The 25,104-nt window shown below is 42.5% G+C and overlaps 2 protein-coding genes across 2 annotated transcripts in view; both read left to right on the top strand.

Annotated features, from left to right (window-relative positions):
• Positions 1 to 25: 25 nt before the first annotated feature.
• Positions 26 to 19,650, top strand: LOC136431969 (centromere protein F-like). The gene is made up of 27 exons (XM_066422978.1): positions 26 to 182; positions 747 to 937; positions 1,387 to 1,653; positions 1,921 to 2,053; positions 2,254 to 2,387; positions 2,522 to 2,765; positions 5,192 to 5,394; positions 5,671 to 5,799; positions 6,061 to 6,246; positions 6,569 to 6,724; positions 7,070 to 7,297; positions 7,549 to 7,722; positions 7,874 to 8,017; positions 8,302 to 8,481; positions 8,647 to 8,804; positions 8,920 to 12,856; positions 13,110 to 13,235; positions 13,562 to 14,818; positions 15,031 to 15,375; positions 15,578 to 15,922; positions 16,092 to 16,214; positions 16,537 to 16,827; positions 17,026 to 17,136; positions 17,482 to 18,169; positions 18,313 to 18,456; positions 18,690 to 18,877; positions 19,230 to 19,650. Exons 2-27 carry the CDS (start codon positions 755 to 757, stop codon positions 19,413 to 19,415), a joined length of 10,260 nt encoding a protein of 3,419 aa, XP_066279075.1. The 5' UTR covers positions 26 to 182; positions 747 to 754; the 3' UTR covers positions 19,416 to 19,650.
• Positions 19,651 to 20,887: 1,237 nt separating this feature from the next.
• The window catches only part of LOC136433229 (kinesin light chain 1-like), a 42,628-nt gene continuing 38,411 nt past the window's right edge, over positions 20,888 to 25,104 (top strand). Inside the window, exon 1 of the mRNA XM_066425196.1 lies at positions 20,888 to 21,045. The gene's annotated coding sequence lies outside the window, so the exon portion shown is untranslated. The remainder of the gene's footprint in view (positions 21,046 to 25,104) is intronic.

Genomic DNA, 25,104 nt, shown 5'->3' with positions numbered 1-25,104 from the left:
GGGATCGCTGACCAATGAGCGTGCAGGATTAGTGTGTCAGGTTTTGAAGCCGTGAAAAACGGCATCAGTTTGTCGTCTTTAACAATGACAACAAACTACGGGCATTTTAGTTTGAATTCAGTCGTTTAAAGTAAAACAAAAGCCTCTGTGACTAAGGTACTCCTCTGATAGGCAGACTGAAGGTAAGGACTTTTGAAACGCCTTTTTTGGTAGCTTCTTCTGTCGGCAAAACGATAACCTGAACGTCTGCGTTTCCCACCAAAAATCTCTGACTACGAGTCTATCAACTGGACACGATACTGATTGATAGCCAAACTTCTAGATCTAGCTATTTGTAGTAAGTTAGCATTCAAGTTTATTAGTCTACTATAGATACATCATTTCATGAGCGATAATGCCCAAAGATATAAAGTAGCTAATCCAGGTACACTAACCCGTAGTACGCAAATGTCCTTGGTTTATGGCTAGGACTCTAGGAGGTTTGAATTATATGGCAAAAAGTACTTCCACGCCGAAATTGAATTACTGAAGCCAATAAGGTTCAGTTCAAACCTGTTCAACGTGAACTACAATAATATGATCTGCAATGAAATATAGTACTGCACTGCTGCTGTTGTCCCAGTACCCTGAAATTTTCTTTCCTATCAACAGTTATCAACACATCATGGCTAAATATGGGCTTGAGAAAAATGATCCTTGATAAATGATGTATGGGAATATTGTCATGATTTGTTTGTGATTTTCAGGTGCAGCCATGAGCTGGGCAGCTCAAGAGTGGAAGGATGGATTGCCCACCCGGGCTCTCCAGAAAGTCACTGAGATAGAGACAAACCTGGAGAAACTGAAGAAGGAGCAGAAACAGCGCCAGTTCCAGATGGACAGTCTGGAGCAGACACTGCAGAAGACAAAACGCAACTTTGATGAAGAGAAGAGTAAGGTAAAAATAGTTGCTTTCTTTGTTACAGAGAACTGGACATCTTTGCTGATAGTTTTGTAACCTTTAGTACTGTGTAAAGGTAAGATTGTACTTTGGTTTACATTTCTTGTCTTTTACATTACTAAGTTAACAGATCAAACTTGTCTCGGTACTGATCACTTTTCTTCATATATCAAATACCTGTAATGCCAACTTGTGGTTCAGTACCACCCATTCTGATACTTTTATTACTTGTATGTACTTACTTTAACAAACATGGCAAAATGTCCACATATATTATGTAATCTAAAAACTACAATGTAATAGATAAACTGTAAATTTGTCTGCACATGTTTTAAGAATAGGGAATAAGAGTAGATTATTAGTGACTTAAGTTGTCTAACTCAATGTATGTAGGCCATGTTGGGCATGAATATGAAATAAAGATCATTGTCATTCATCCCTCCCAGGTTACCATTATGAAACGAGAGAACCAGACCCTTGTGGAGTCCTGTGAGGACCTGCAGAGGAAGCGAGAGAAGATCCAACATGATCTGCAGACAAAAGAATCCCTGGTGTCCTGTATGGAAGGCCAGTTGTCTCATGCCAAGGCTTCCCTGGACACAGAGACCAGCAAGAACCACCAGCTGAAGGGGGACCTGGAGCGCACGGAACAGGAACTCGGCAGGGCTCAGCACCGCACTGAAAAACTACAAGCTGAAAACTCACACCTGCAGGTGTGGCTCTTAGTCTGCTTTCTCTATACCCCGATTTGAAATGAATGTCAATATGGGTGTTTGACTTTAACTAGCTGATCAACAAAATTTAGTCTAAATTGCTATGTTGGGCAATGGGCTGGGTTCTCCCTAAAAATTTAGAATATAGTGTTGTGTAGCGGAGCAGTTAAGTTTCACCTAAAGTGATGCAGAGTTTAAAAGAAACATACATGTAGTACTACTCACATAGCTACACCATGCTGAATACACCTTGTTTTCTCCTTACAGGAGGCATCCAACCACCAGCGTCAGGAGTTAGAAGGGAAGACAGAGAAAATCAAGAACCTGCAGCAGGAGATTAAAAAGCTTCAGTTTGATCTGGAGCGAGGGAGGAGTCAGGAATACACAGGGAGTAGGAGGCGTAAGTTGAAAGGAACTCTGTTACTCTAATATCTGGATCATTGAAAAACATGTTTGGATGCTTGGTTGTATGTACAATGCCATCTTATTTTAAAAGATGCATTGCATGTTAGGAGTGTGCAGAAATGAGACTTGCAAAGCTTTAGAGATATACAAATGTTATTGTTAAACTTGATTTGTAAATATCTTGACTCATCACAGATGGGAGTGGGAGTAGCAGTGATGATGAGAGCTCTCACCTGAAGAAGAAGATAACTGACCTTGAGAGTCAGCGAGACAGGGATGCAGCTGAATTCAACAGGGTTAACACTGAACTGAAGCACCTCAAACAAAAGGTAATAGAAAGTTTTGTCCCTTTTCCCTCAATAAAAGTGATTGAAAGGAAACTTGACTTGATTTGGAATGTGCACTACTGCTTCAAGTGCTTGTAGGAAGTTTGTACTAATACCGAGTTTTGCTTTGTTTCCAGCTGAATGAGAAACAGGCTGCATCCTCTCCTGCCACCCCAGCAAAGTCAAATGTGGCCGTTTCCTTTGACCTGGTGTCCCTCGGCTCACCAGCTGCTCCAGTCAGCACCCCTCATACCAGGTCTCAGAGTAAACAGCTGCGAGATCCCTTCGGTACTCCCCCTCCCCCACCTGCTGCACAGGTGGACAACACTGAGCTGATCAGACTTCAGGGTCTGCTGCAGGAATCCAAGAAACAGACAGAAGGTACGTACTCTCATCTCCCAAATAAACATACCCCCCGGAATAAACATACCCCCTGGACAAATCTTCAAAATCTAATAAACGTACCCCCCGGAGTAAACATACCCCCCGGAAATTGACCAAATTTACAGATAAACTGTGTCCATGCTACTTCTGTCTGAGGGTCCTTATATCATACAAGATGATTAGCAGGTTCTCTTTATTCATTTATTGACTATTTATGCCTGTCTGAGGACCATACCAATTAAGTGTATAACTATTGAACAGAATAACTGTACACATCTTTTTCAAATTATAATATTCCTCGCCACCTCAAAAAGATATACTGTAGTAGCAATGTTGAAAACTTGAATTGGGCATAGGTTCCCCGCTATGACCCCTAACCGGGGGCCAACGCTGCTTCCAATTCAACAAGTTAAAATGTACATGATCATTGATACATGCATTTTCTGCTTGGAACTTGAAGCAAGTAAATTGTTGTATATACTGACAAATAATCAAAACATGAAAAGTAGTCGCCAACTTCTCAGTTCACTTGGATAAGGCAACACTTTGAAAGTCTACTCTTTTTCTATACAAATGTATCAACATATAGAAGATGAACAGAAAATTACAATATCCTGAATATATGGTCATCACAGGTATTACTTATATTTTGTAAAAGTCATGATAGAAAAAAGGAAGACTATGACAATCACATGTATATGATGTAACTTTTTGTCTTTCCCAACTTGCCATTTATCTTCTATGCCTTCCATATAGAAACATAGATTTGTAAACATTACATGCCACAAATCATTGTGTTGTGTCAAGGACATTTAATATCATATAATATCATGGACAATATTATATAATGTTCTTGGCTTTTGTTGTTGCAATACAAATAATCTAAAATCTAAAAATTACCCTTGTATGTATCATTTTGAGAAACTAAATTGTCAACAAATTTGTGAGAAACCCCCTGAAGGCTTGTTACAATGTTGCCACAAACTACAGGGTTCTCATGTTACATGAAAGGGTGAGCTATAGACAGTGGCGGCGCCACAGACAGAAAGGGGCGGGGCTAACAGAACGTACACTCATGTTCTTAGAAACCTCCGGCATTCTTTCTGTAGGGGAGTGATCTTTTTTCAAGCATTTTTCAGTGATAATAATGGTGACTATATTGCAATTAATTTTTTTTAATATAGACTGAGGTATTAAAAGTATATTTGTTAAACTGCAAAAACACATTTTTGACAAAGGCAAAGGAGTTTTATTTCTAGATCAAAAAGAGTTGTTTCCCCTTCTTGGAAGTGAGATCTTCCAAAACAAAACATTCCCACCGACTGTTACTACCGGGTGCGTTACTGTGGCGCTTTTCGAAGGGCTAAATTTTCATGTTTGCGGCTAAATTTTCATGTTTGCGGTAGGATTGAAATGTTTTGATATACTTTCAAAGTAATTATAAAGTTTTTTGATGCTAAGACACAGTTTTTTGTGGTGTTATTTTTATATTTTCATTTTGGGAAAGACTGTATCTCACGTGAGTAGAGTAATGTATTACATGCGTAACGTTACTTGAAACACTTTGCGCCGCTGACATATATTGGTTTTTGGTCAGCATGCTTTGGTTTACGATGTAATGAGACTGCTAAAGTTGTTCTTATAAAAAGAATTGCATTTCAAAACGTCAGTGTGGCGTCTTATTTTCGCCCAATAACAACGTTGACTTTGAAGTGTTATAGAGATCGACCGATACGTTACGAGTTCCGCCAGGATTTCACAAAGGCCCGGTCATAGCGGCGGGGAAATCAACGCCGCTTAGCCGGAAAATAATGAATTATGAGCAAAAATGCCGGGGAAATATTGGCAGGAAAACCCAAACTTTGAATTTTAAGGGGATCCCAGGTTAGCAAAACTCAAATTTTCAAAAAAATAATAAACGTACCGTCCCAAATAAGAACGTACTGGGTGGATTTTGAGGCTGAAAAAAATAAACGTACCGGTACGTTTATTTGGGAGATGAGAGTACAATGACCTCAACAGAAGAAAAATAAACAAATCATTTCTGCCCGATTAAAATTCAAGATACTTTATACCAGGATGAAGACTTACTTCCAGGAAAGGCAAATGCCATACTGTACATAACTCTCAAGAAAAGTTTGGCACATACATAAACTGTTAAGTGATCTGTAATTTCTTTCTCTTTGAACTTCTTTGTGTTATGAAATATATAAGATGTACAATGGTCAGTGGTTTCTTATTCTATTGATAGAAAAATGACACTACATGTATTCAGTAGCAAGTGTATATTACCAGTATAAAAGATAGTCTTCTTGGTGCATGTGTAGAGTGCTAAGAGCATAGACATTCCCATGCTCTGTCGCCAGCAAGTGCATGTACATATCTTCATTTATTTATTCATGTTGTGGTCTCTCCATCTTCAGACCTAAAGAGTCAGCTGTCCCAGTTACAGCTGCAGCTGCAGGGGAAGGAGACAGAACTGCAGCGCCAGGTGGCGCTGGTGAGCGAGGCTCAGGAGCAGGTGCGGAAGCTGACGTCTACCCTGCAGGACAGGGACAAAACTGTCTCCAAGATGCAGGATGAGGCCAGCAAGACTAAGAACCAGCTAGAGCAGAGCCAAGCGAAGGTAAACATGTATCTGTAATGCTGAATGTATTTTCATTGCTGGAGAAAAAATCTACTTGAGCCACAGTTTGGAAATTTCAAGAACTTCCAGACTTTCCTCTCAATATATTTGTATTTGTTTCTATGCAGCCATTGTGTTAGCTGTACTGTCATGATTGCCACACTATTATGGATTATAAGGGTTTACAAATGTACTTACTGAATATTCAGAACATGTCCTATACGTCTAGAATTATCATCTGTAAGATATGCTAACAAAGCTTGTTGAACTCCTCAGATTGCTGAGCTTGAGAAGAAGTTGAAGTCTCTAGGCCAGGAGCTGGAGTGTCAGCGTCACAATGCCGAGTCTGCTCGCCAGTCGCACGAGCAGCGGCTCAAAGAAAGGGAACGGGAGCTCAACGCTGAGGTGGGTTTTCCGATAGGAATTATGCAGGATCGGGGGCTCTGGAAAACTGAATTCTATGTATTTATGGAAGAATCGATCGCTGAGGGAAGGCTGTATGCTGGATATTAAGCTAAAATCTGAATTCAACAAGGGGGCACTGGGCAGAAACAAGGGGGTGCAGCGCCCATCTTTCTTGATTCAGATGAACCCCTGTTCTATTAACAGTCTGGAGGATTGAAGACAAAACTTTTAATATATTCACATTTCAATGCTATTTTCCAGATAGCACAGCAGGCTCAGATGCTTGCCTCTATGGACAAACAGCATCAGGAGACCAGGAACAAACTGCAGCAGGAGATCCAACAGGCCCAGAATGAAAGGAACAAGGTGCAGGCAGAGGCTGAGGGCACAGACAGGGAGAAGGGCAAACTGGAGAAACAACTTCTGGAGCTGCAGCAGAAACTACAGGTTTGTCTTCTGTGGAGTTGATCACAATAATGTTTTTAGTCAGTATCTAACAGAAAACTGGGTCTTGTATACTATTCTTGCTCACGGCACATCCAAAGAGCATCTTGGATGTACAAACCATTTGTTCTTCTCAAAGAAGATATATCCAGTGCCTGGAAAGGGACATGCATACAGTTTTTTTGTTCCATGTAGCAAGGTTTGGGCAGCTCCTTTCACAACCTAAGCTGTGTAAAAGTCCATTAGATTCCACCACATAATTACAACATAGTGCAATTCTGTTATCTCAACTTTTAAAATCTTGTTTCTGTTGAATTTTTTACAGTGTGCTGAGCAGAACATGAAGTCCAAGGAGGCTTCTGTGACAGAGACAAAGAAACAGCTTCAGGAGCTGACCAGGGAGCGAGACTCACTCGCCAACAAGGCAGACGAGAGTGCAAAGCAGGAGAAACACCTCCAGGAACTCAAGCAGAAACTACTGGTTAGTCTGCTGTCTTTTTTTTAAAAACAACAACAGACCTAATATGTAAAGTTTGTACAACAGTTAGTGTCAATTTGTTCTTTTATATCGAATACATAAATACACATTGAAAAATTGTCCTTTCAAAATGAAATGCATGTGATAACTTGAGTTTGCAAACTAGTAGGCCCACAAATGTTGTGAAATTTTACATTTGGGCCAGTCTTAAAGTTAAAGAAAATGACAAACCTGTTGTGGCACTCTCCAAAGAGAAATGTCTTGTTTGCCTGCTTGTATACTTGGAAAGTTCATAGAAAGTGAGAGCCAAAGGGATGTTTCATCATTGAATGTGTTCAAACTTCTCAGAACACAGAGAACAAGGCCACTCACCAGGAGAACCTGACTGCCGAGGCTAGGAAACAGCTCCAGACCCTGACCACAGAGCGAGACAAACTCAGCTCCCAGCTGGAGAAGAAGGACTGTGACCTGGCCAACCTGCAGGAGCAGCTCAAGAAGAGTAAGGAGAGCACTGCGGAGTTGTCAGCCCTGCAGAGGGAACACCAGCAGCTCAAGACAGACCACAAGAACCTACAGGTGGGTAGTAACATCTCACACTAACGGCACCCAACATTATAGTAGTAGTTGTACACTTGTCCTAAGTGATCCTTTTTTCTTTGATATACATGGTAGCTGCCAGTAGTCTACAGGATAATCTAGAAGTCAGTTACTGGGTTTTAAAGGAAGACCTGTCAATAGATCATCAGTTTGAATAAGGAAAATGCATGCAGATTCAGAATTACAAAGCAGTGGTCCTCTAAAACGTTTTTTCTCCCTTTCTCTCCCAGAATACCAGGAACGATTTGCAGGATGAGACCCGTCAGCTGAAGGACCAGGTGAGGGAACAGCAGCAGGAGACTGAACAGAAAACCTCACAGCTGGAGAAGGACAAGAAGGAGCTGCAGAACAGCATTGCGATGCTGGAGGCACGTGGCAGGGAGGCCGAGGCCAGGGCACTGGAGGTAGGACAATGTAGACTTGACTGGAGTATAGGTTTCTATTCTTTATCATTACATTAGGCTTAAGTCTGGGGATGAACCCCTGTCTTGTTGGGGGAGTAATGAGAGAGATATCATTGTTAGGACAATATATATATATTTTTTTTCATTCCAGGCACGGAAAACACAAGAGCAAGAGCTGGCCAAGAAGGCTGAGGAGATGTCTGGCCTGCAGAAAAGCTTGGAGGATAGGCTACAGGACCTGCAGAAGGCAGAGGAGAGACTAACTGATATGGACAACAAACTCAAGCAGGCTCAGGTATGATTTGCTTCTTCCAACTCTGCTCACCAGCGTGGACCCGCTGGATAGAGCCACTTGGAAGCGTGGTGTGAAGACTAGCCAACTGCTGCTTACCCCTGTGTCAGGGAACCCCGCAGAAGTATAATCAAATACTGGATACTACTACTGTGAAAATCTTGTGGCCATGTTAGATTTAGGGCCTAGGTTTGTTTTTCACCTGAGATTGTTTTCAAACACTATTTTTTTTACTTAACTGAAATTTTGACTTATGGTAACCTTTCTGCCCCTGTTCTTGTCCTCAGGATGAGACCAGCCAGCTGCAGTCTGAGATGGACACTGTCCGTCAGGAGAAGGGTGTTGTCGAAGCCAGGGTAGCAGAGCTGGAGGAGGAGGTGAAGAAAGCCTACAACTCTGTGGAGCTGCAGACTGCACAGCTCAGGGCCACAACTGACGGACTGAAGAAGGAAAACACTACATTACAGGTAATGCATGTTTCTACAAAAGCCTCTATCAACATAGTGTTGCAGCTGTACATACAATACATAGAACTCATTGAGTTAGTTGCTGTTATTGAGATTTATCAAAGTTACCTGCAGCCATTGTGTATAAGATTGAAATATGATTGTGTCCTTTTTGCTGTCCACCAGGCTGACTACAAGAAGGCCTGTGAGCTGGCTGACAACAAGGCTAAGGAGGCCAGTGACCTGCTGGACACACTACAGAAGTCTGAGGAGGAGACGTCGAAGTACCGCCACCGGTCAGAGTCAGCAGAGACTGACCTCAAGACTGGGCAGGAGAAACTCGAGTAAGAATAGCAGCACTATTCTTCAGAAAATTATGTTATCTGTATCAATTTAGTTTTGAAGAACTGTTATAAGCTAAAGTGTGAAATTTGTTTGTTTTCTTTTTTGTTTGTTTAGGGAGTTCCAGAAGGAAATGAACACTCTCAAGCAGACTTTGCAGGACAAAGAAGAGGCTCTTACAAGTATCACAACAGAGCTTAAGGAGACCCAGGCTAACCTGGAGGCCAAACTTGGGCACAGCAAGCAGCTTCTGACAGAACGAGATGCACAGCTCCAGAAGGTGAAAGAGGAGCTCAGCAGCTCCACCCAGCAGGTTGCATCAGTGATGCAGCAGTTGGAGGAGAAGCAGGACAGCCTTGCACAGCTTTGGGGACAGCATGATGACCTTACGGCACAGCAAAGACAGCTGACTCTGCAGTATAGTGCTAAACAGGAGGAGCTACAGAAAGCTGAGATCAGACTGCAGGAAATGGAGGCTGAAGCCGACAAGGTCACAAAAGGTTTAGAGGAACAGGTGGCACAGCTGAATAAGGAGTTGTCAGAGCTGACTGTTAAACTAGACGGCCAACGTGAAGTCTTGGAAAATAAAGACCTTCAGATCCAAGCAGTCAAGGAAGAGCACAGCAGTATCAGCAAAGAGTTACAAGAAGTGTCCTCTCAGCTAGATCAGGAGAAGGCAAACAGCAAGCAGCTGCAGCAACAGCTGGACCAACTGGATGAGAAGCACCTGCAGGTTACCCAGCTGCACACGTCTGCACAGGCACAGCTGACAGAAATTGAGAAGAAGCTACAGGACAATGAAGCATCAGCTGACAGAATGACTAAAGAGCTACAAAACCAAGTCAATCAACTTGAAAATGAGACAGCCAAGCTGAGGGGTCAATTGGAAAGTCAGGAGGAGGCAGTGAAATCCAAGGACCTGCAGTTAGAGGCTGCAAGAGCTCAGCTGCAAGACACAGAGTCCACTGCAGCTAGGATGGCAGAGGAACTGCAGCAAAAGGTTACCGAGCTGCAGCAAGAGGCCAGTAGCTTGTCACAGGAGTGTGAGACCCAGAAGGCAGCCGTTGAGGCCAAGGAGCATCAGCTGGTATCCTTGAAGTCTGAGCTGCAGGATGCTCTAGATGAGAAACAGATGCTACAGGGGAAGATGGAGGTCCTGCAGATGGATGTGGACGACCAGAGAGAGCAGCAGGAGGAACTGCAGACACAGATGGAGAAGGCTCAGGATGCCATGGCAACTGCCCAGGGCCATGTGGTGGAGAAGGATGCCAACATTACACAGTTGCAGGCAGAACTGGAGACTGCCCAGAAGGAGGTTGACACCTTAAAGCAGGATCTTCGAGATAAGGATGAGAAACTGAGAGCTACAGAGGAACAGCTGGAATGTGCCACCCTCTCCATGGAGAATAGCAAGTCTGAAATGCAAGCCAGGCAAGAGGAGTTGGAAGTTTTGAAAACAGAACTACACACAGCACAGAAGAATGTTGACTCCCTGCAACAGGAAGTTGAATGCAAAGAAGAGAAACTGAGAGCTGCAAACGATCAGTTAGAGCAGGCAAACGTGGCTATGCAGAACAACAAGTCCCAACTCCACTCCAAGGAAGAGGAGCTGGAAACCCTTAAAGCTGAAGCCCAGAAGACGGCAGATGAGCTGGCATCTTCTAAACTGGAACTGCAGTCAGGTGGAGAACTGGTGGAATCTCTGACCTCCCAACTAAACCAACAAGGTGAGGCTTTACAGCAGCTGAGAGCTGATTTGGAGGCGGCTTCAGACAAGCTTTCAGAAAGTCAACAGCTAAGTGAAAATCTGCAGAGCAGGCTGTCAGAGCTAGGGAAGGAAGCAGAAGGAAAAGATGTGACAATAGCAGAGCTACATGATCAAACAGAGTCTCTCCAGACCTTGACCCAGAGTCTGAGAGACGAGCTGCTGCAGAAACAGGAGGAGCAGAGTCGGGAGTTGGGCAGTCTTCACTCACAGCTACAGCTCACACAGATGGACATGGAGGACAAGGAGGCCATGGTCAAATCTCTGGAAACACAGGTAGAACAGCTACAGCTTCTGGTAGATGACAAGACAGGAGAGTGCAACAGACTTGCTGATGATCTGAGCAAGCTGGAGGCCTCAGCAGAGGAGAGAGAAAATAAGCTGCAGTCCCTTGAGGGACAGATGGCTGCCCTTCTCCATAGCACCAAAGAAACAGAGACCAAGTCAGCTGGGAAGATTGAGGATCTTAAAGCATCACTCACTAAAGTTGAAGAGGAGAGAGACTCACTCCAAGCTGAACTCAATAAAGCACAGTTTGACCTTGACAACCAGCAAAGTGACCTTGATGGCATGACACAGCAGTTTGAACAGCAAGCAACAGCGAAGGCTCAGTTGGAACAGCATTGTCAGGAACTATCCTCTCGATGTGACACACTACAGCAGGAGCTTGGGACAGTAAAGGCTGAAAATGCAAGTGTCCTAGAACAGAAAAGTCAGCTGGAGATCAATGTGTCAGAGTTAAGCAAGAAGCTGGATTTGACTCAAACAGAAACGGATGAGACTGTGGGCAAGTTGAACGACACCGTTACTACCATCCAGGCTGAAAAACTACAGCTACAAGAACAGCTCGAAGAGACAAACATTAAGCTAGAAAAAACTGAAGCCGATGTGAAGGACATAAGCAGTATGCTGTCACAACTGTCCAAGGCCCTGGAAGACAATCAAAGAAACTCTGACTCCACAATCACAACCTTGAAGAGTGAGAAGGAGGGTTTACTGAGTGAGCTGAAGGCCACAAAAGAAGCCCTAGAGCAGAAGTCTGCACAACTGGCACAGATGGAGGAAAGTCAAGACAAAGTAAGGAAGGATTCTGAGTTTGAGCGGGAAAACCTGAGCAAACAGCTTCAGGAAACACAGGCACAGCTTCAGATCCTGCAGGATGATATAGATGACACTACCAAGAGCTTGGAGGAAGCTCAGAGAGAGCTGTCCCAACTGCAGGGTGAGCTGGAGACAACTGGAAACACAAACTTGTCCCTGACATCACAGGTGCAGGCACAGGAGGCAGAGATGGAGGGAATGAAGAAGGCAATGATGGAGAAAGACAACCTGATCTGTGACTTGGAAGAGGCCACAAAAAGCCAAGGAAAGCAGATTGAAGATCTAAAGGCGGAGTTGGAGGGAGTAGAAGAGGAAATGTCATCCAGCCAGAAAGGTCTTCATCAGTCAGTTCAAGAGAAGAACAGAGAGCTTAGTAGGATGCAGGAAGAACGAGATGGTCTCCAATCAGAGCTTGGAAAGAAAGTCATGGAGGTAGCTATGCTTGAAGAGGACATCCAGGCACGGGATACAGAGTTGACAGAAACACGAGAGAAGCACTCTGCAGCAAAGCAAGAACTACAGGCTGACATTGAAAGTGTCAAGCAAACCCTGGCCACAGTTACACAGAACCTTACAGAGAAGAGGCAGCTTTGTGATACCCTGAAGGCTGAAGTAGCCAGGCTAGAGAGTGAAAAGCAGGAGACTGAAAAACTCCTGGAAAGTTCTGTGGCCCAGCAAAGAGCTGTGCAGGAGCAGGACAGGTCAGCTATTGCAGACATTAGGGAGGAGATGGCACAGAAGGAAAAGCAACTTGCAGACAAAAATGATCTAATGGCTGAGCTGCAAGCTGAAATTGACAGGCTTCAGACAACAGCTGCAGAAGCAGCAAGATTAGCAGCTGCAACAGAAGATGACTTGAAAAAGCAGATGCAAGAAGTGGAAGCTACGTTGAATGACACAGAAACCCTCCTGGCTGAGAAGACAGCCAGTGCAGAGCAGAGTGCCCTGGAAGTGCAGCAGCTCCAACTCAGCAGCGCCTCCTTGCAGTCTGAGACGGAAGTGAAGCTGAAGAACACCCAGGACAAATTGGAACAGTTGCAGTCCAGTCACCAGACAGAGATGGAGCTGCTGCAGTCCAGGTTTGAGAAGATTGAGGAGGAGCATCAGCATGCCCTACAGGTGGAGCAGGAGACAACAGCCAGCCTGAGGGATGCCCTACATGTGGCTCAGGAACAACTCGGGACACAGGTATGCTCAAAAATGTTTGTTGTATTACACATGTAGCTTTACCAAAAAGGAAACCACATGCAAAAAAGTTATGAGTTTAAGCATTTTTTCATTAACCCTAACAGCTGGGAAACCAATGGTTGTCATTCATCTCAATCAAATGCAGGTTACTCATGAATATAATGGCCAAACTAAGTACTGTATAAAACTCACCCAAAAAAAGAATACCAAATAGTTGATATAAAGTACAAGTGTTTTGTGTCTTGTACCTCAGACCAGCTCATCAGACAAGACTATGTTGGAGCAGACCCAGCGACTGTCAGAGTTGGAGTCTGAACTGCAGCAGTCACGAAATCAGTGCACACACCAGGAAGAAGAGGTGAAAAGGTTACAGCACCAGGTATGTTGAAGTGGAGTAAATCATTTTAACTTTTAAGGACAAATAATAGTAGGGTGTGATAATTGGTGAATGGAATAATTATGATGATATGGTTTCAACAGTTTAAGTTGTTTCTGATTAGGATGTCGGCATTTAACGCTCAATAACCTTTTCCTTCCAAGCTTCAGTGTAGTTGGACATATCTTATTCAATAGAATTCAGTTGACTGTAGGAATTTTCTACTTTTTCACCACTAGAATGAGGACATCAATGTTGGAGACTTACTCTGGGTTTTAATGAGTGTGATTTCTGTCCCCCCCCCCCCCCCCCCTCACACACATGCACAGATGGAAGACCTGCAGAAGAAGCTGGCCCACGCTGCGGAACACATCACCTCCCTGCAGGAGGAGCTGCGGCAGCAGGCTGACGCCATGGCAACGGCAGAGAAGGAGATGGTCCACGTGCGGCATGAACACGAGGCCAAGGTCAGGGAAGAAGAATCAGAAGTGAAAAGCCTAACTGCCAAGCTGGCTGCCGTGAACAGCAAACTTGAGGAACTCCAGCAAGAAAGAGAAGAGTTGAAGACACAGGCTGTAGAACTGGAGACCAGAACCCAGCAGGCCCTGACTGAGAATGAGGCACTTAAGGAGGAAAGAGAGACCCTTCTTCAGGACATGGAGTCGGTGCGAGGTTCACGAGAGACCCTCTCTCAGAAGCTGCTCTGCACTCAGGAGGAGCTGACACAGACCCTGAGCTCACAGTCTCAAACAAAGATACAGACTGACACAGATGTTTCCTCTCTTCAAGAACAAAAGGAAGCTCTTGAAAAGGAATTGGAAAAGTTTGATGAGGAAAACAAAATGATGTCTGAGGAGCTGTCCAATTTGAAAGACAGCCTGAGAGAGGCAGTTGCTGAGAACTCATCTCTATACCGCCAACTCAACACAGCCTCCAGTGAGGTGGATGCACTACAGGAGGAGGAGAAGGCAGCCTTGCAGCAGTATGAGGAACTGCAGGGACACAACTCGCTGTTAAAGGAGCAAGTCAACTCCCTCGAGAGCGAGAAAGAAAGCCTCAGCACGACAATTGCCGAAACCACAGCTCAGATCAGACCACTGAAGGAGGAGAAAGAGAGACTGTCAGAGAAAATTGATGAACTGACCACAAAAATTAACGACTTAGAGGAGAACCGGAGTGACTTGGAATGCAAGCTGGTGTCAGCCACAAGTGAAAGCACACAGCTCAAAGCAGAGAAGGAGCACTTGAACAAACAAATTGAAGAGCTGGAAGTTCAACTGGCAAATCTAACAGAAGAGAAGGAATTAGTTCTACAAGAGAGGCTTCAAAGCAGTGATTCTTTCGGTGAATTGAAGGACCAGTGCAGTCAGCTCCAGGTTGAGAATGAAACAGTCCGAGTCGAGCTGCAGTCCGCCACCGCTGAGCTGAGAGAGGTGACTGAGATCCTGAATGGAGTGAGGGAGGAGAAGAGAGAGCTGACAGACAGACTGGAGAGTCTACAGGAGGAGCACCAGCTGATCAGCCAGGAGCTGACATCCACCATGGGACAGTTACAGGAGGCTCAGCAGACAGCCGAGAGCTACAAGGTATTGGCCTCAAGCAATCTGTTTAACAATGAAATTGAATATAGACTTGTCACATGATTTTTATGTTTATAAAGAGCCATACTGTGATGTGTTTCTAACTGTTTTGTCTTGCAATGACTTTTGATAGACAGTACACGTACATGAAGTATATTGAATTGTTCCAACTTGGTTATTTTTGTACATGTGTTAATTTTTCAATCTTTTATCACCAGCTTGACCTGGAGGCCAGCCAGTCTGAGAAGGCAACTTTGCAGCAACAACTGCAGCAGTTGGAGGAAGACAAAACCAGTTTGATGCAGACTACCGATGAGTTCAGCACACTGAAGAACCAGTACAGTCAACTCCAGACAGAGAATGAAACTGTCAGTGCCCAACTAGAGGCAGTCACTATGGACTTTGGGGAAGCAACAGAACAGCTGCATGGAGTGAGGGAAGAGAAGAAACAACTGATGGATAAACTGGAGAGAGTCGAGCAGGAACACCAGCTGATCAGCCAGGAGCTAACATCAACCATGGGGCAGTTACAGGAGGTGCAGCAGACTGCAGAAAGCTACAAGGTGATATTTTTGGCTGTATATCATGTCCACTTTGTGTCATGTCCACTGCATATCATATCAACTGTGCATCATGTCCACTGTGTAACATGTCCACAGTGAAACTGAAAGTTTTCCTGTACACATACATGTAGATGCAATTTATTTAGATATATGGATGGGGTATCAGCCTATACTCACATGTGAACCTGTATCTCCCTGTTAGCTTGACCTGGAGGCCAACCAGACTGAAAAAGTCAGCCTACAGAAGCAGGTAGACCGGTTGGAGGAGGACAGGACCAGTTTGATCCATACTACTGATGACCTCAGCACCCTGAAGGACCAGTGCAGTCAGCTGCAGGTGGAGAATGAAACTGTCAGAGTCGAGCTGCAGTCCGCCACCGCTGAGCTGGGGGAGGTGACTGAGATCCTGAATGGAGTGAGGGAGGAGAAGAGAGAGCTGACGGACAGACTGGAGAGTCTACAGGAGGAGCACCAGCTGATCAGCCAGGAGCTGACATCGACCATGGGACAGTTACAGGAGGCTCAGCAGACAGCTGAGAGCTACAAGGTACACCATGTGGACATTCTTGCTAGCTGCTTCAATATTGTTTAGACTTGTAGGATTATTTTCACCTTCCAGATATGACTAACAATGTAGTGTTGGTAGTTGTTATGATGTACACATTTTGCTAATACATGCTGTTCTAGTATGTACCAAAACTGTGTCCTCTCCTCAGCTTGACTTAGAGGCCAGCCAGTCTGAGAAGGGCGGTCTTCAGGAGAAGATAGACCAGTTAGAGGAGGATAGAACCAGTCTGAACCAAACTGTTGACCAAACGAAGGCTGATCTGGCTCTTAAGGTGTGTTTCATTTCTTCCTGGTCATAAATCTTTCTTATTGTCCTTCTCACATAGCAACTGTCCAAGAAATACATGTCAGCTGAAGTCCTGTTATTATCTAGTTTATGTGACTTCACGCTTTCAATTGTCATTTCTTTAGATGGCAATTTCAGCAAGTAGAGCTTTGGAATAAAAGATATGTAAGTAAATTGCTTCCTTTTGTGGTAGGTCCAATGATAACTTGTACATTATTCATACATGCTAACTAAGAGTAACAACTCAGCATACAGTAAATGAACACATGAACAATTATGGTAATCTCTGCAATTCCTTTTATTTTCAGGATAAGGAAATCCAAAGTCTCCAGTCTGAATATGAGACATTAAAGGATCAGCTTCAGGCTAAAGAAGAGGAATCCTCAGCCCAGTCAGCTATGGAGCTGCAGAAACTGGAGACTGTCTGTGCCAACCTGCGCGGCCAGCTGGCAGAGGAGCGCACGGAGAGCGAGCAGCGGAGGTCCAGTCTGCAGACTCTGCAGGCAGACATGGAGCAGAAGGTTCAGGAGGGGGAGGAGGCAGTCAGGACGCTGCAGGAGACGGCAGACAAGCTGCAGAAGGACAAGGAGGCATTGCAGGTAAGGACATGGGGCTTTTTGGATTAAACTGCTGTACATGTGTAGTTTATGCTCTTATGAATGCTATACAGCAAGATACAGTTAACGAAACTACCCAAAACTAAGATTGTTATGATAGTGAATACGTCCCCCTCTGTGCTTTATCAGCCTTTACCACCTGACATTCAGCAATAAATCTATGTGTTATCGTGTCCACAGGGTAAGCTGAAGCTGACGTTGAGAAATGCTCGTCAGTTGGAGAAGGACCTGTCGTCGCTGCAGTGCCATGTCACAGAGCTAGAGGCAGCCAATGAAAACTTGACTAAAGAGGTAGCTATTCCTGGTTATTTGCTGATGTTTTTTTGTTGTTGTAAGACCTTTTATAATGATTTACCTTTTGTAATGATTTACCTTATCTAGTGTTTGAGCTTTTCTGTCCATAAATTCTACAATTAATGTTGATCTGAAGGATGTAATGTAAGAAATCAAGCTGAGAATGATAACATGTAAACAAAGAGTATGTGTACTACAAATGTTAATGCCAAGCAAAAATATCTGAAAGAGAAAATCAGTAACTGTTGTAATTCCTATTTCAACATCAAAGAATTCTAACATGATTGGTTGCATTTGAAAGAATTTTCACATTCTTGATTTCCATCACTGTATTACCTACAGACCAAGGGAAAGAAGACAAATAAAACAGATGACCCTAAGAAGACAAAAGAGTTGGAGGAATCTTTGAAGAAGACCAAAGAAGACTTGGAGGAGAAGACTAAGGAGGCAGATGAGAACCTTGAGAAATACTTCAGCCTGATCCAACGCTTCAAGAAGACAGAGGCTGCCAACGAGACTCTCAAATCCCGTCTTGTGCTGGTCGGTAACCAACTGAAGGCCTTGAAAGCAAAGGGGGGAAACACTAAAGCTGATAATGCTGCAACCATTGTTGGAACCACCCAGGCAAAAGTAAACACTACCAACAGCAGCAGCAGCACATGTACTCTAGATAACAAAGAGATAATGCCAACTGGTAAAGACTCTGGTTCAGCAGTGGCAAAGACGACTACTACAGCTTCCACCCCACCACCCTCCAATGACTCTAAGAAAACAGATGAATCCAAGAAATCAGACAGACGAAAGTCATTATCCATGAAACGACGTCGCAGTACCAGACTGCATCCAGAAGAAGAAGGCAATGAGGACAACACAGTGTCTAAAGCAGAGGAAGCCTGCAGCAGATTGAAGTCTGACACAGGAAAGCGCCTGGCAACACCGACCAAGCTGGAGTCCACTGCCAAACGTTCCAAAAGTCATGTTGAAGAGGAAGATTTTGAACTTGAAGGATTGCCAGAAGTTGTCAGCAAAGGTATGTAAACATTTTTGTAGTTGATACTGTGAACCTTGCAAGTCTCATCAGGAACATCAGATTTGTTCAAAGAGAAAGTCTTTTCCTGCCATTTCATGCAATCCATTTATTATATCATATTGATACTTTGTGTTCATGCACAGGATTCGGTGATATTCCATCAGGCCAGAAGAGTCCGTACATTGTGCGGCGGATGGACCTAACACAGACCTCCAGCTCCAACCGTACTCAGCTGCCCACACGCAGCAAAAGCAGGGACATGCTAAAGAGTCTCAGCACTGACACAGGTACGGGGATACACTTTCTTAGATCTACATGACTATAGTATTTGTGTGAAAGACATTTCAACCCATTTCAATACTTCAGATTTCCTGCATGTCTTGCATTGCTTCACCCATGTGGGATGGACAGCTTTATGTGTGTCAGTTACAGCAAAGCTGTCTTTCCTCATTCCCATTGCTGTAGTTTGTTTGTTTTAATGTCAGTCTGTCAGTGCTTATGTTTTTTCCTGTGTTCACAGAGAGTAGACAGGAGATGTCCACAAGCTCCAGCACATCTAGTGCTGGTGGTGATGCTGCTGCTCTTGGAGTCAGCAGTCTGAGGAGAACCCGTAGCAGGGACCTGCTTGGTCAGCCTATCACTGATGTCACCAGCACAGGTGCACGCAGAGTCACCCGCAGTCAGGCCTCTCAGGAAAAGGTTCATGGGGTAGGTACCTTATTCTGCTGCATGTTACAAATGTACTCTGTTTGGAGGTAATCTACTGGAGTGCAAATTAGATATATCGAAGATATGTGGGGATCCAGGTCGATGCATAACAACGCACATTAAAGGGGAACTTGGTAAATGGAAGAGCTGAACAAGAAGCATCAAGGAAAAATTGAAGTGAAATCATAATGAATTGGTTTTATAGCAATAGAAAATCAATTAGCTAAAGTCACCCCACCTGACCTTACATGCAGTTTTGTGTATACGATGAAGATTTAGTAATGATATACCAGTACATTGTATTTGATGATACAGATTTCCATAACCTCCTGTGCCACATTTTTTTCTGCAGGATGGCAGTGGAGATGCTGCCCTGGCTCAGATTACCAACAGTCCCAAGAAGATGGTGGACGGGGCTGCCAAGAGACAGCTGCGTGGGCAGCGGTCACTGAGCAGGCCCAAGACACCCGAGCAGAGGGCACAGCGACAGGAGCGAATCCGTCAAGCACAGAACCAGGAGAACTGTAAAGTGCAGTAGATCTAGGTTCAATCCTACTAGTGATAGGTGTATCGTCCATACATATAGAAAAAGATGTTTAATCTGTTTTTGTAAGTTTTTGTAGTAGAGTAGTATGAGAGTAGTAAAGGAGCAGTACTGATAACTGACCTTATTGAAGTTGTGCTCTTTGTCCCTGTCCCTTTACTGTTGTTTGTTTGTGTTTAAGTTAAGTGTTAATCATGTTGCTTATATGAACAGGACCACTTCAATGTTGCATTGCATACCTTTTTTCAAACAGTACATTTGTACTAGTAATGTTTTCAAGTCTATTAAGTCATGTTCAACAGTTTTATGAAAGAAAGTAATAATGCTTTCTTCTATTAAGTCCTCACAAAAGAAGCAAATATATTTAACAATGGGATGCTAGTTTATGTTTCATGTAACATTGATTACAAAATGGTTTTCTGAGTGTTTGTATGGTACCAGTAATCTTTTCAAGTCAATGTAGTCATGTTCATCAGTTTTATGAAAGAAAGAAGAATGCTTTATTCTCAGAGTCCTCACATTAGAAGCACATTTCTACAATGATACTATTGTATTTTTCATATGATATTGATTATGAAATGATTCTATGAGCGGTTGTATTAAAGGATGTGTTACTGCTTGATCAGTTTTTTTTGCAAGATATTATCTAATATGGCAGCTCTATGTATTCTTATTTGTTTTCTGATAGATCTATACCAAAATCATGGCAACTAAATAGTGTGTGTATTATTGTTGTGTGTAGTTTGATTTACAGGAAGACGAGTCAAGTTTCAGCTTCTGGTACTATGACACTCACTGTCACCTGTCTTTTCTCTTCCTAAACCTGTGTACATTTTCCTCTTTTGATAAGTCATGTATCTTTGATAATCAACCTCCCAATAATTAAACTGTGCCAATGTAACATAGACCCACTCCAGGCATTATGTTCCATTGAATAAATTTGAATATGAGTGTTTTTATCAAAGTCTGGTGTGTGTGTGTTTTAATCCTCATTGGTTTATTCTATGAACCTTGCTAATGGGAGAAAGGCATTATTTGAGCCTTTAAAAGTTAGTGATGTTGATGTTGAAAAAAATCCTAGCAGTTATTTGTAGAAATATAGGAAATGTTCACTTCCACCCCTGCTTTTGAAAGAAATATTGGAATATTCCCAGGCAGAAATAAAGAAAACATTGTCCTCTGAGCCTTTTGAATAATGATTATGAAAATATAATGCCAGCTTAGTAGGTCAAACGTCAAGGTTTTCACCTGAGGTGTTTATTATTTTGCATGAATGAGATATTCATGTCCAGTTTTTTCTTTGAGCTCTCACATTTTCTGTTTTTAATCTCTAGAACCGAAATATATATATTTCTTATTTTAAAGCATAGAAACACGAACGATGGCTATGTCAATATTTGGCTATGTGCTTTAGGCCACGCCCACCTACATGTGTAATCGGACCGGGGAAGGATGATGTCATCCTCCGCAATGCATATTGGGAGCGAAGACGGCCATTTTCCGGTGTCGATGGCGGACTGCAGACGAAGACAACGAAAACCGCACCTTTTTTCGCACAAATTATGAACTCTATAAGCCAGAGATACCAGTAGATAGATTTATCGGGCGCCAGAGAAACTAATAGGTGAGTAGAACGTCTGAAAGCTTACCAGAAATGCGCAAAATTGCAATTTGCCTCGGCCGAAATGTGATGTACTGTCAAAAGTACTTGTGCGATTTCGTCTACGTGTGATGCTGGCTGATCTCAAGTCCGTCCAGGTCGCTATCAAACGGCCACATCTTCTCTCAGATAAGCCATCTACTTCTTGGTAGCTTATATATCCTTGCTTATATTTAACTTTCAGTGCTGAGAGGAGTCATGATATTCTTGGGGAGAAATTTTGTTGATCGTTGTGTTTGGGGACGTGGGGAAAAATATACCTGTCTCGAAAGAGGAAATTATACGCCTGCCTTTTGACAGGAATCGGTTAGTCATGTAATAATTTTGTGTATCTCGTTTACTTCCTCCACTTTTCCTAACTTATCTGCAACAGTGTCGTTTGTACAAACAACAGTAGGTTTCCGTAGGAATTACCTGAGATGTAGGTGGTCGCATTTGAACTAGATGTTGTTTACACCTACGGGATGATCATGTGACCGTCTGATTCGCAAAATTTTGGACAACGTAGATTTGCGCAGGGCGTGGAAAATTTACAAATATCACAATTTTTTATCACAGTTTTTCATATGCGTGTATCCGAGCATGGGTATAATTTTCAAAAGCACACAACATTTTTATCCCTTTGTCTACCAATGGCAACAGCATGTTACTTACTGTTATTGAAATGACATCATTCATTGTGCAGTTTCTTGAGACCATCTGTCTTCATTATGCTCAGCTCCTGGTTTTCCATACCTAGCCTGTATAAATTTTGCCAGGTATTTTTACCTGTAGGTGAGTTTATCATTTTGTAAGTTAAGGAGGTTGGGATGTCAGGGCAGACTCTGTGGTACATTATGTAATCTATTGATGACAGAAAATGTGTACACCTGCTGTGTGCAGATAAAAGTATGATGTATGAATGAAGAGCATGTGTGTACCAATAACCATGCCACCGTTAGAAATAAAGGATGTTGTCTTATAATGCATGGAGTGATGGACAACACATGGTGGATGTAAAGGTCTATGTATAGGTATAGTCTGGGAAACCAAATCAGCAAAGAGGGGGCGTGAACTCACTGGGGTTTGACAGTTGAAGGTCCAAAGTTCATCGTGTTTACTCTTTGTGTTGTGTAAATCATTAGGATAAAGATGTTTGGATTCTATGTGACGCTCATCAACTATTGCCATTCTCATAGATTTTGCACATGTGACCAGTATCAGAACATCACTACATGGCATATTTTTTTCAGTTGAATTTTTGAATAGAATTGCTTTGGTCAAAACAGAGAGATAATGGCATGCAGCAAGTTGTGTAAATATCAGAGAGATCTTGTTAGTGTAGAGTGACTTGATGTGACCACCTGTTTACATTCTGCAGCTCACATTCTTCCCTCATAGATGTTACTTTCCTTTCTCAAACCAATTACTGTTTGATATATCAATCGTACTGACAATATGATATTACTTCCAGATATTTTGCTGTAAAAACACTGACAATATCATGGAGGTGCATGAAAGCCATAGGCTCAGTGGTAGTGTATCTGAAAAGTTATAAATGTGTTCACACCATACCATATTGTACATAGCGTAATTTATTTCTTATAATCCCAATTTTATTCAGTGGTTGAAATATGATGATAAAGAAACACTAAAATGGCATAATTGTTCACAAAAGAAGAACAGTGAATAAGTTTAATGTATCAGTGAATTTTACAAGACAGTGAAGACTCCCATGCATGTGCATGGAAGGAGTCACTAAGCCCATAAGGCGACAGGTTGTTCCATGTGATGCTGTTCAATGATAGGATCTGCCAGTGTTTGTTAAGTGGTGTCTAGGGAAATGGTTCTGTTCACAACAAATTAGTTGCATTCTTGCATGAAGTGGAGCTAGACTGGCTTCTGATACTGACCAAAGCAGACACAAGATAGGAGATGCTGTGTAGCATTAGGACAGCACTGATGTAAAATGTAAACCTGACTGCTATAGACTGAAGTAAAGTGACTGAAGTCTTTTAGTATGCTTTTTTTTTTCATTCAGGAGCTTGCTGTCATGTGGCATTGTGAATCACCTAGATATTTTACAGGTGTGTACTGAAACATGGAGGTGTCTTGAAAACATGAATGGTCACATGTGAGTCATGTGCACCCAAGTGAACAATTTGTATGAAGTTCAATTTGACATTTGTGTTTTGAGGAGTCACATGTGACATTTGTGAACCCTGAACAGACAATGCTACAACAAGGTTGCATGTGACTGAACTATTCAAGGTCCAATAGGTAATGGAGCTGCCTCCCTATGTATTCTCTTGACGTGAAGCGCAACATACTAAATTGTTCAGGTACATTTTGTAGGGAAGTTTGGATGCCACATGGCAGATGTGTTAACAGGATTGTTGATATCCAATTAATACAACGATTCTTATTGGACTATCTTTGTGCAATTCAAGTGAAGTGAGTTTTATGTAGCTTGCTCTACACATAACTACATGTATGTGTTACCATGTTGTAAATGAAATGTGCAGAACCTTTTGCATGCAGGTGTGTGCATTTATACTTTGGCCTATAACAAGTGCATGGCCTATGAGCTGACAATTATGCTGTTTCAGAAAGAATGGATTGCTACTACTTGATGTAAGGTGTGCACCATGCTTGTTATTGCCCCAGAAAAAGAGTCATGCCATGTTTACCACACACATCTAGCAAGGTCATTCATACCTGTTTGTAGACACAAGTCACATATTGGGTTGTCCAGAAGCCTTTTGTTACAGTACAAAGTAAAGTAGCCCGTCTAATCCAATACCTATTCATCATTTTCTTCTGCTGAAGAAAGGTTATCAGTTATGTTCTTGGTTTTACTGGAAGGGAGATCAAAGACAGGCAATGTGATGTGAATCATGTGATGTATTGCAGCATGTAGTAATAGCCAGGGGACCAGCATTGTCAGATGTATATGTATATATATATATGTAAGCAGTGTTTCCACTAGAAATATTTTATTTAGTTTCAACTGTTTAATTTGTATACAACAAAGCTTACAACGGAGCGTTGTAATCTTATCAATGATGATTTGAGAAGAATTGATGAGCAGCTGGTGGAGTTTCTAGCACTCAAGTTACCAAATCCATTGATAGAAAAGCAGATAGTTATTCATAATTGATATACATAACTTGAGCAATGCCACCTGCTGGATGTATTGAGAACAGCAGTTAAATTCTAGAAAACATCAGTTGAATATGCCTTCATCTTAGAATGCTCAATAGATTAAGCTATGTCCTGACCATTACTGAAAAGAATTTTACTCTTCATACCAAATTTGTAACTTGCCCACATATCAGAAAGTGTTGCCATCCTTGATCCATTACAGTACACTGTCCCTTTGTTTTCTGGATGAGATTTGCAGCTGCCCAGCATGCCAAGTTACAAAACAATTGGACAGCAAGATTGCTTGTACATGTATCTTGAAAACACATGGAATTTTACATGTGGAAATGACCCCTTTTCAAATCAGGATTTTGTAATATTAAGTGGAACATGATTAGCCACAAATTGTCTTCTGATCGAAAATGATGAAAGTTGGGACGTTCAATATTCCAAATTTATCACTTGTCACGTGTCCATGGTGTATGTGATCTTGGTGACACTGGGTTTGATATCTGATCTCGGACAGGTCAGCTCCCTGGTGATGTCATTTTTGCACTATGTTAAAGGTGAAAGACCAGTTTTTGTATGAAATGAGCATGTAAATGTTATGTATGGTATGGTATGACATGTGTTAGTGATGACCAAAGTACATGCATGTCATGTTGATGGAACATCTGCAAACAGCAAGTACAGAATGAGTCACAGACGTCCAATTCCAGGAAGCTCATGAGGGCTTCAGCATACTAGTATTCTGGATATTGACCAGGAAATTTGATTAGACCCTTTTAATGAATAATGTGATATTAGTGCTGAAAGACTACTAAAATTTGATCATTAGAATCGGATTTAAAACAGAACATGACTACTACTGATAGATGCTCTTGTGTCTTAGTAGATTTC

The sequence above is a fragment of the Branchiostoma lanceolatum genome, chromosome 4 (genome assembly GCF_035083965.1).
Source record: "Branchiostoma lanceolatum isolate klBraLanc5 chromosome 4, klBraLanc5.hap2, whole genome shotgun sequence".
NCBI lineage: Eukaryota > Metazoa > Chordata > Leptocardii > Amphioxiformes > Branchiostomatidae > Branchiostoma > Branchiostoma lanceolatum.
Note: the sequence above shows the minus strand (reverse complement) of the source record. Positions and strands in the feature narration are given on the sequence as shown.

Bases quoted from the DNA above. Each gene is read 5' to 3' on its own strand.
- LOC136431969 (XM_066422978.1), top strand. From the start codon at position 755: ATGAGCTGGGCAGCTCAAGAGTGGAAGGATGGATTGCCCACCCGGGCT. The intron at 1,654-1,920 runs GTGTGGCTCTTA...TTCTCCTTACAG, and splicing joins CTGAAAACTCACACCTGCAG to GAGGCATCCAACCACCAGCG. The intron at 14,819-15,030 runs GTATTGGCCTCA...TTTTATCACCAG, and splicing joins AGACAGCCGAGAGCTACAAG to CTTGACCTGGAGGCCAGCCA.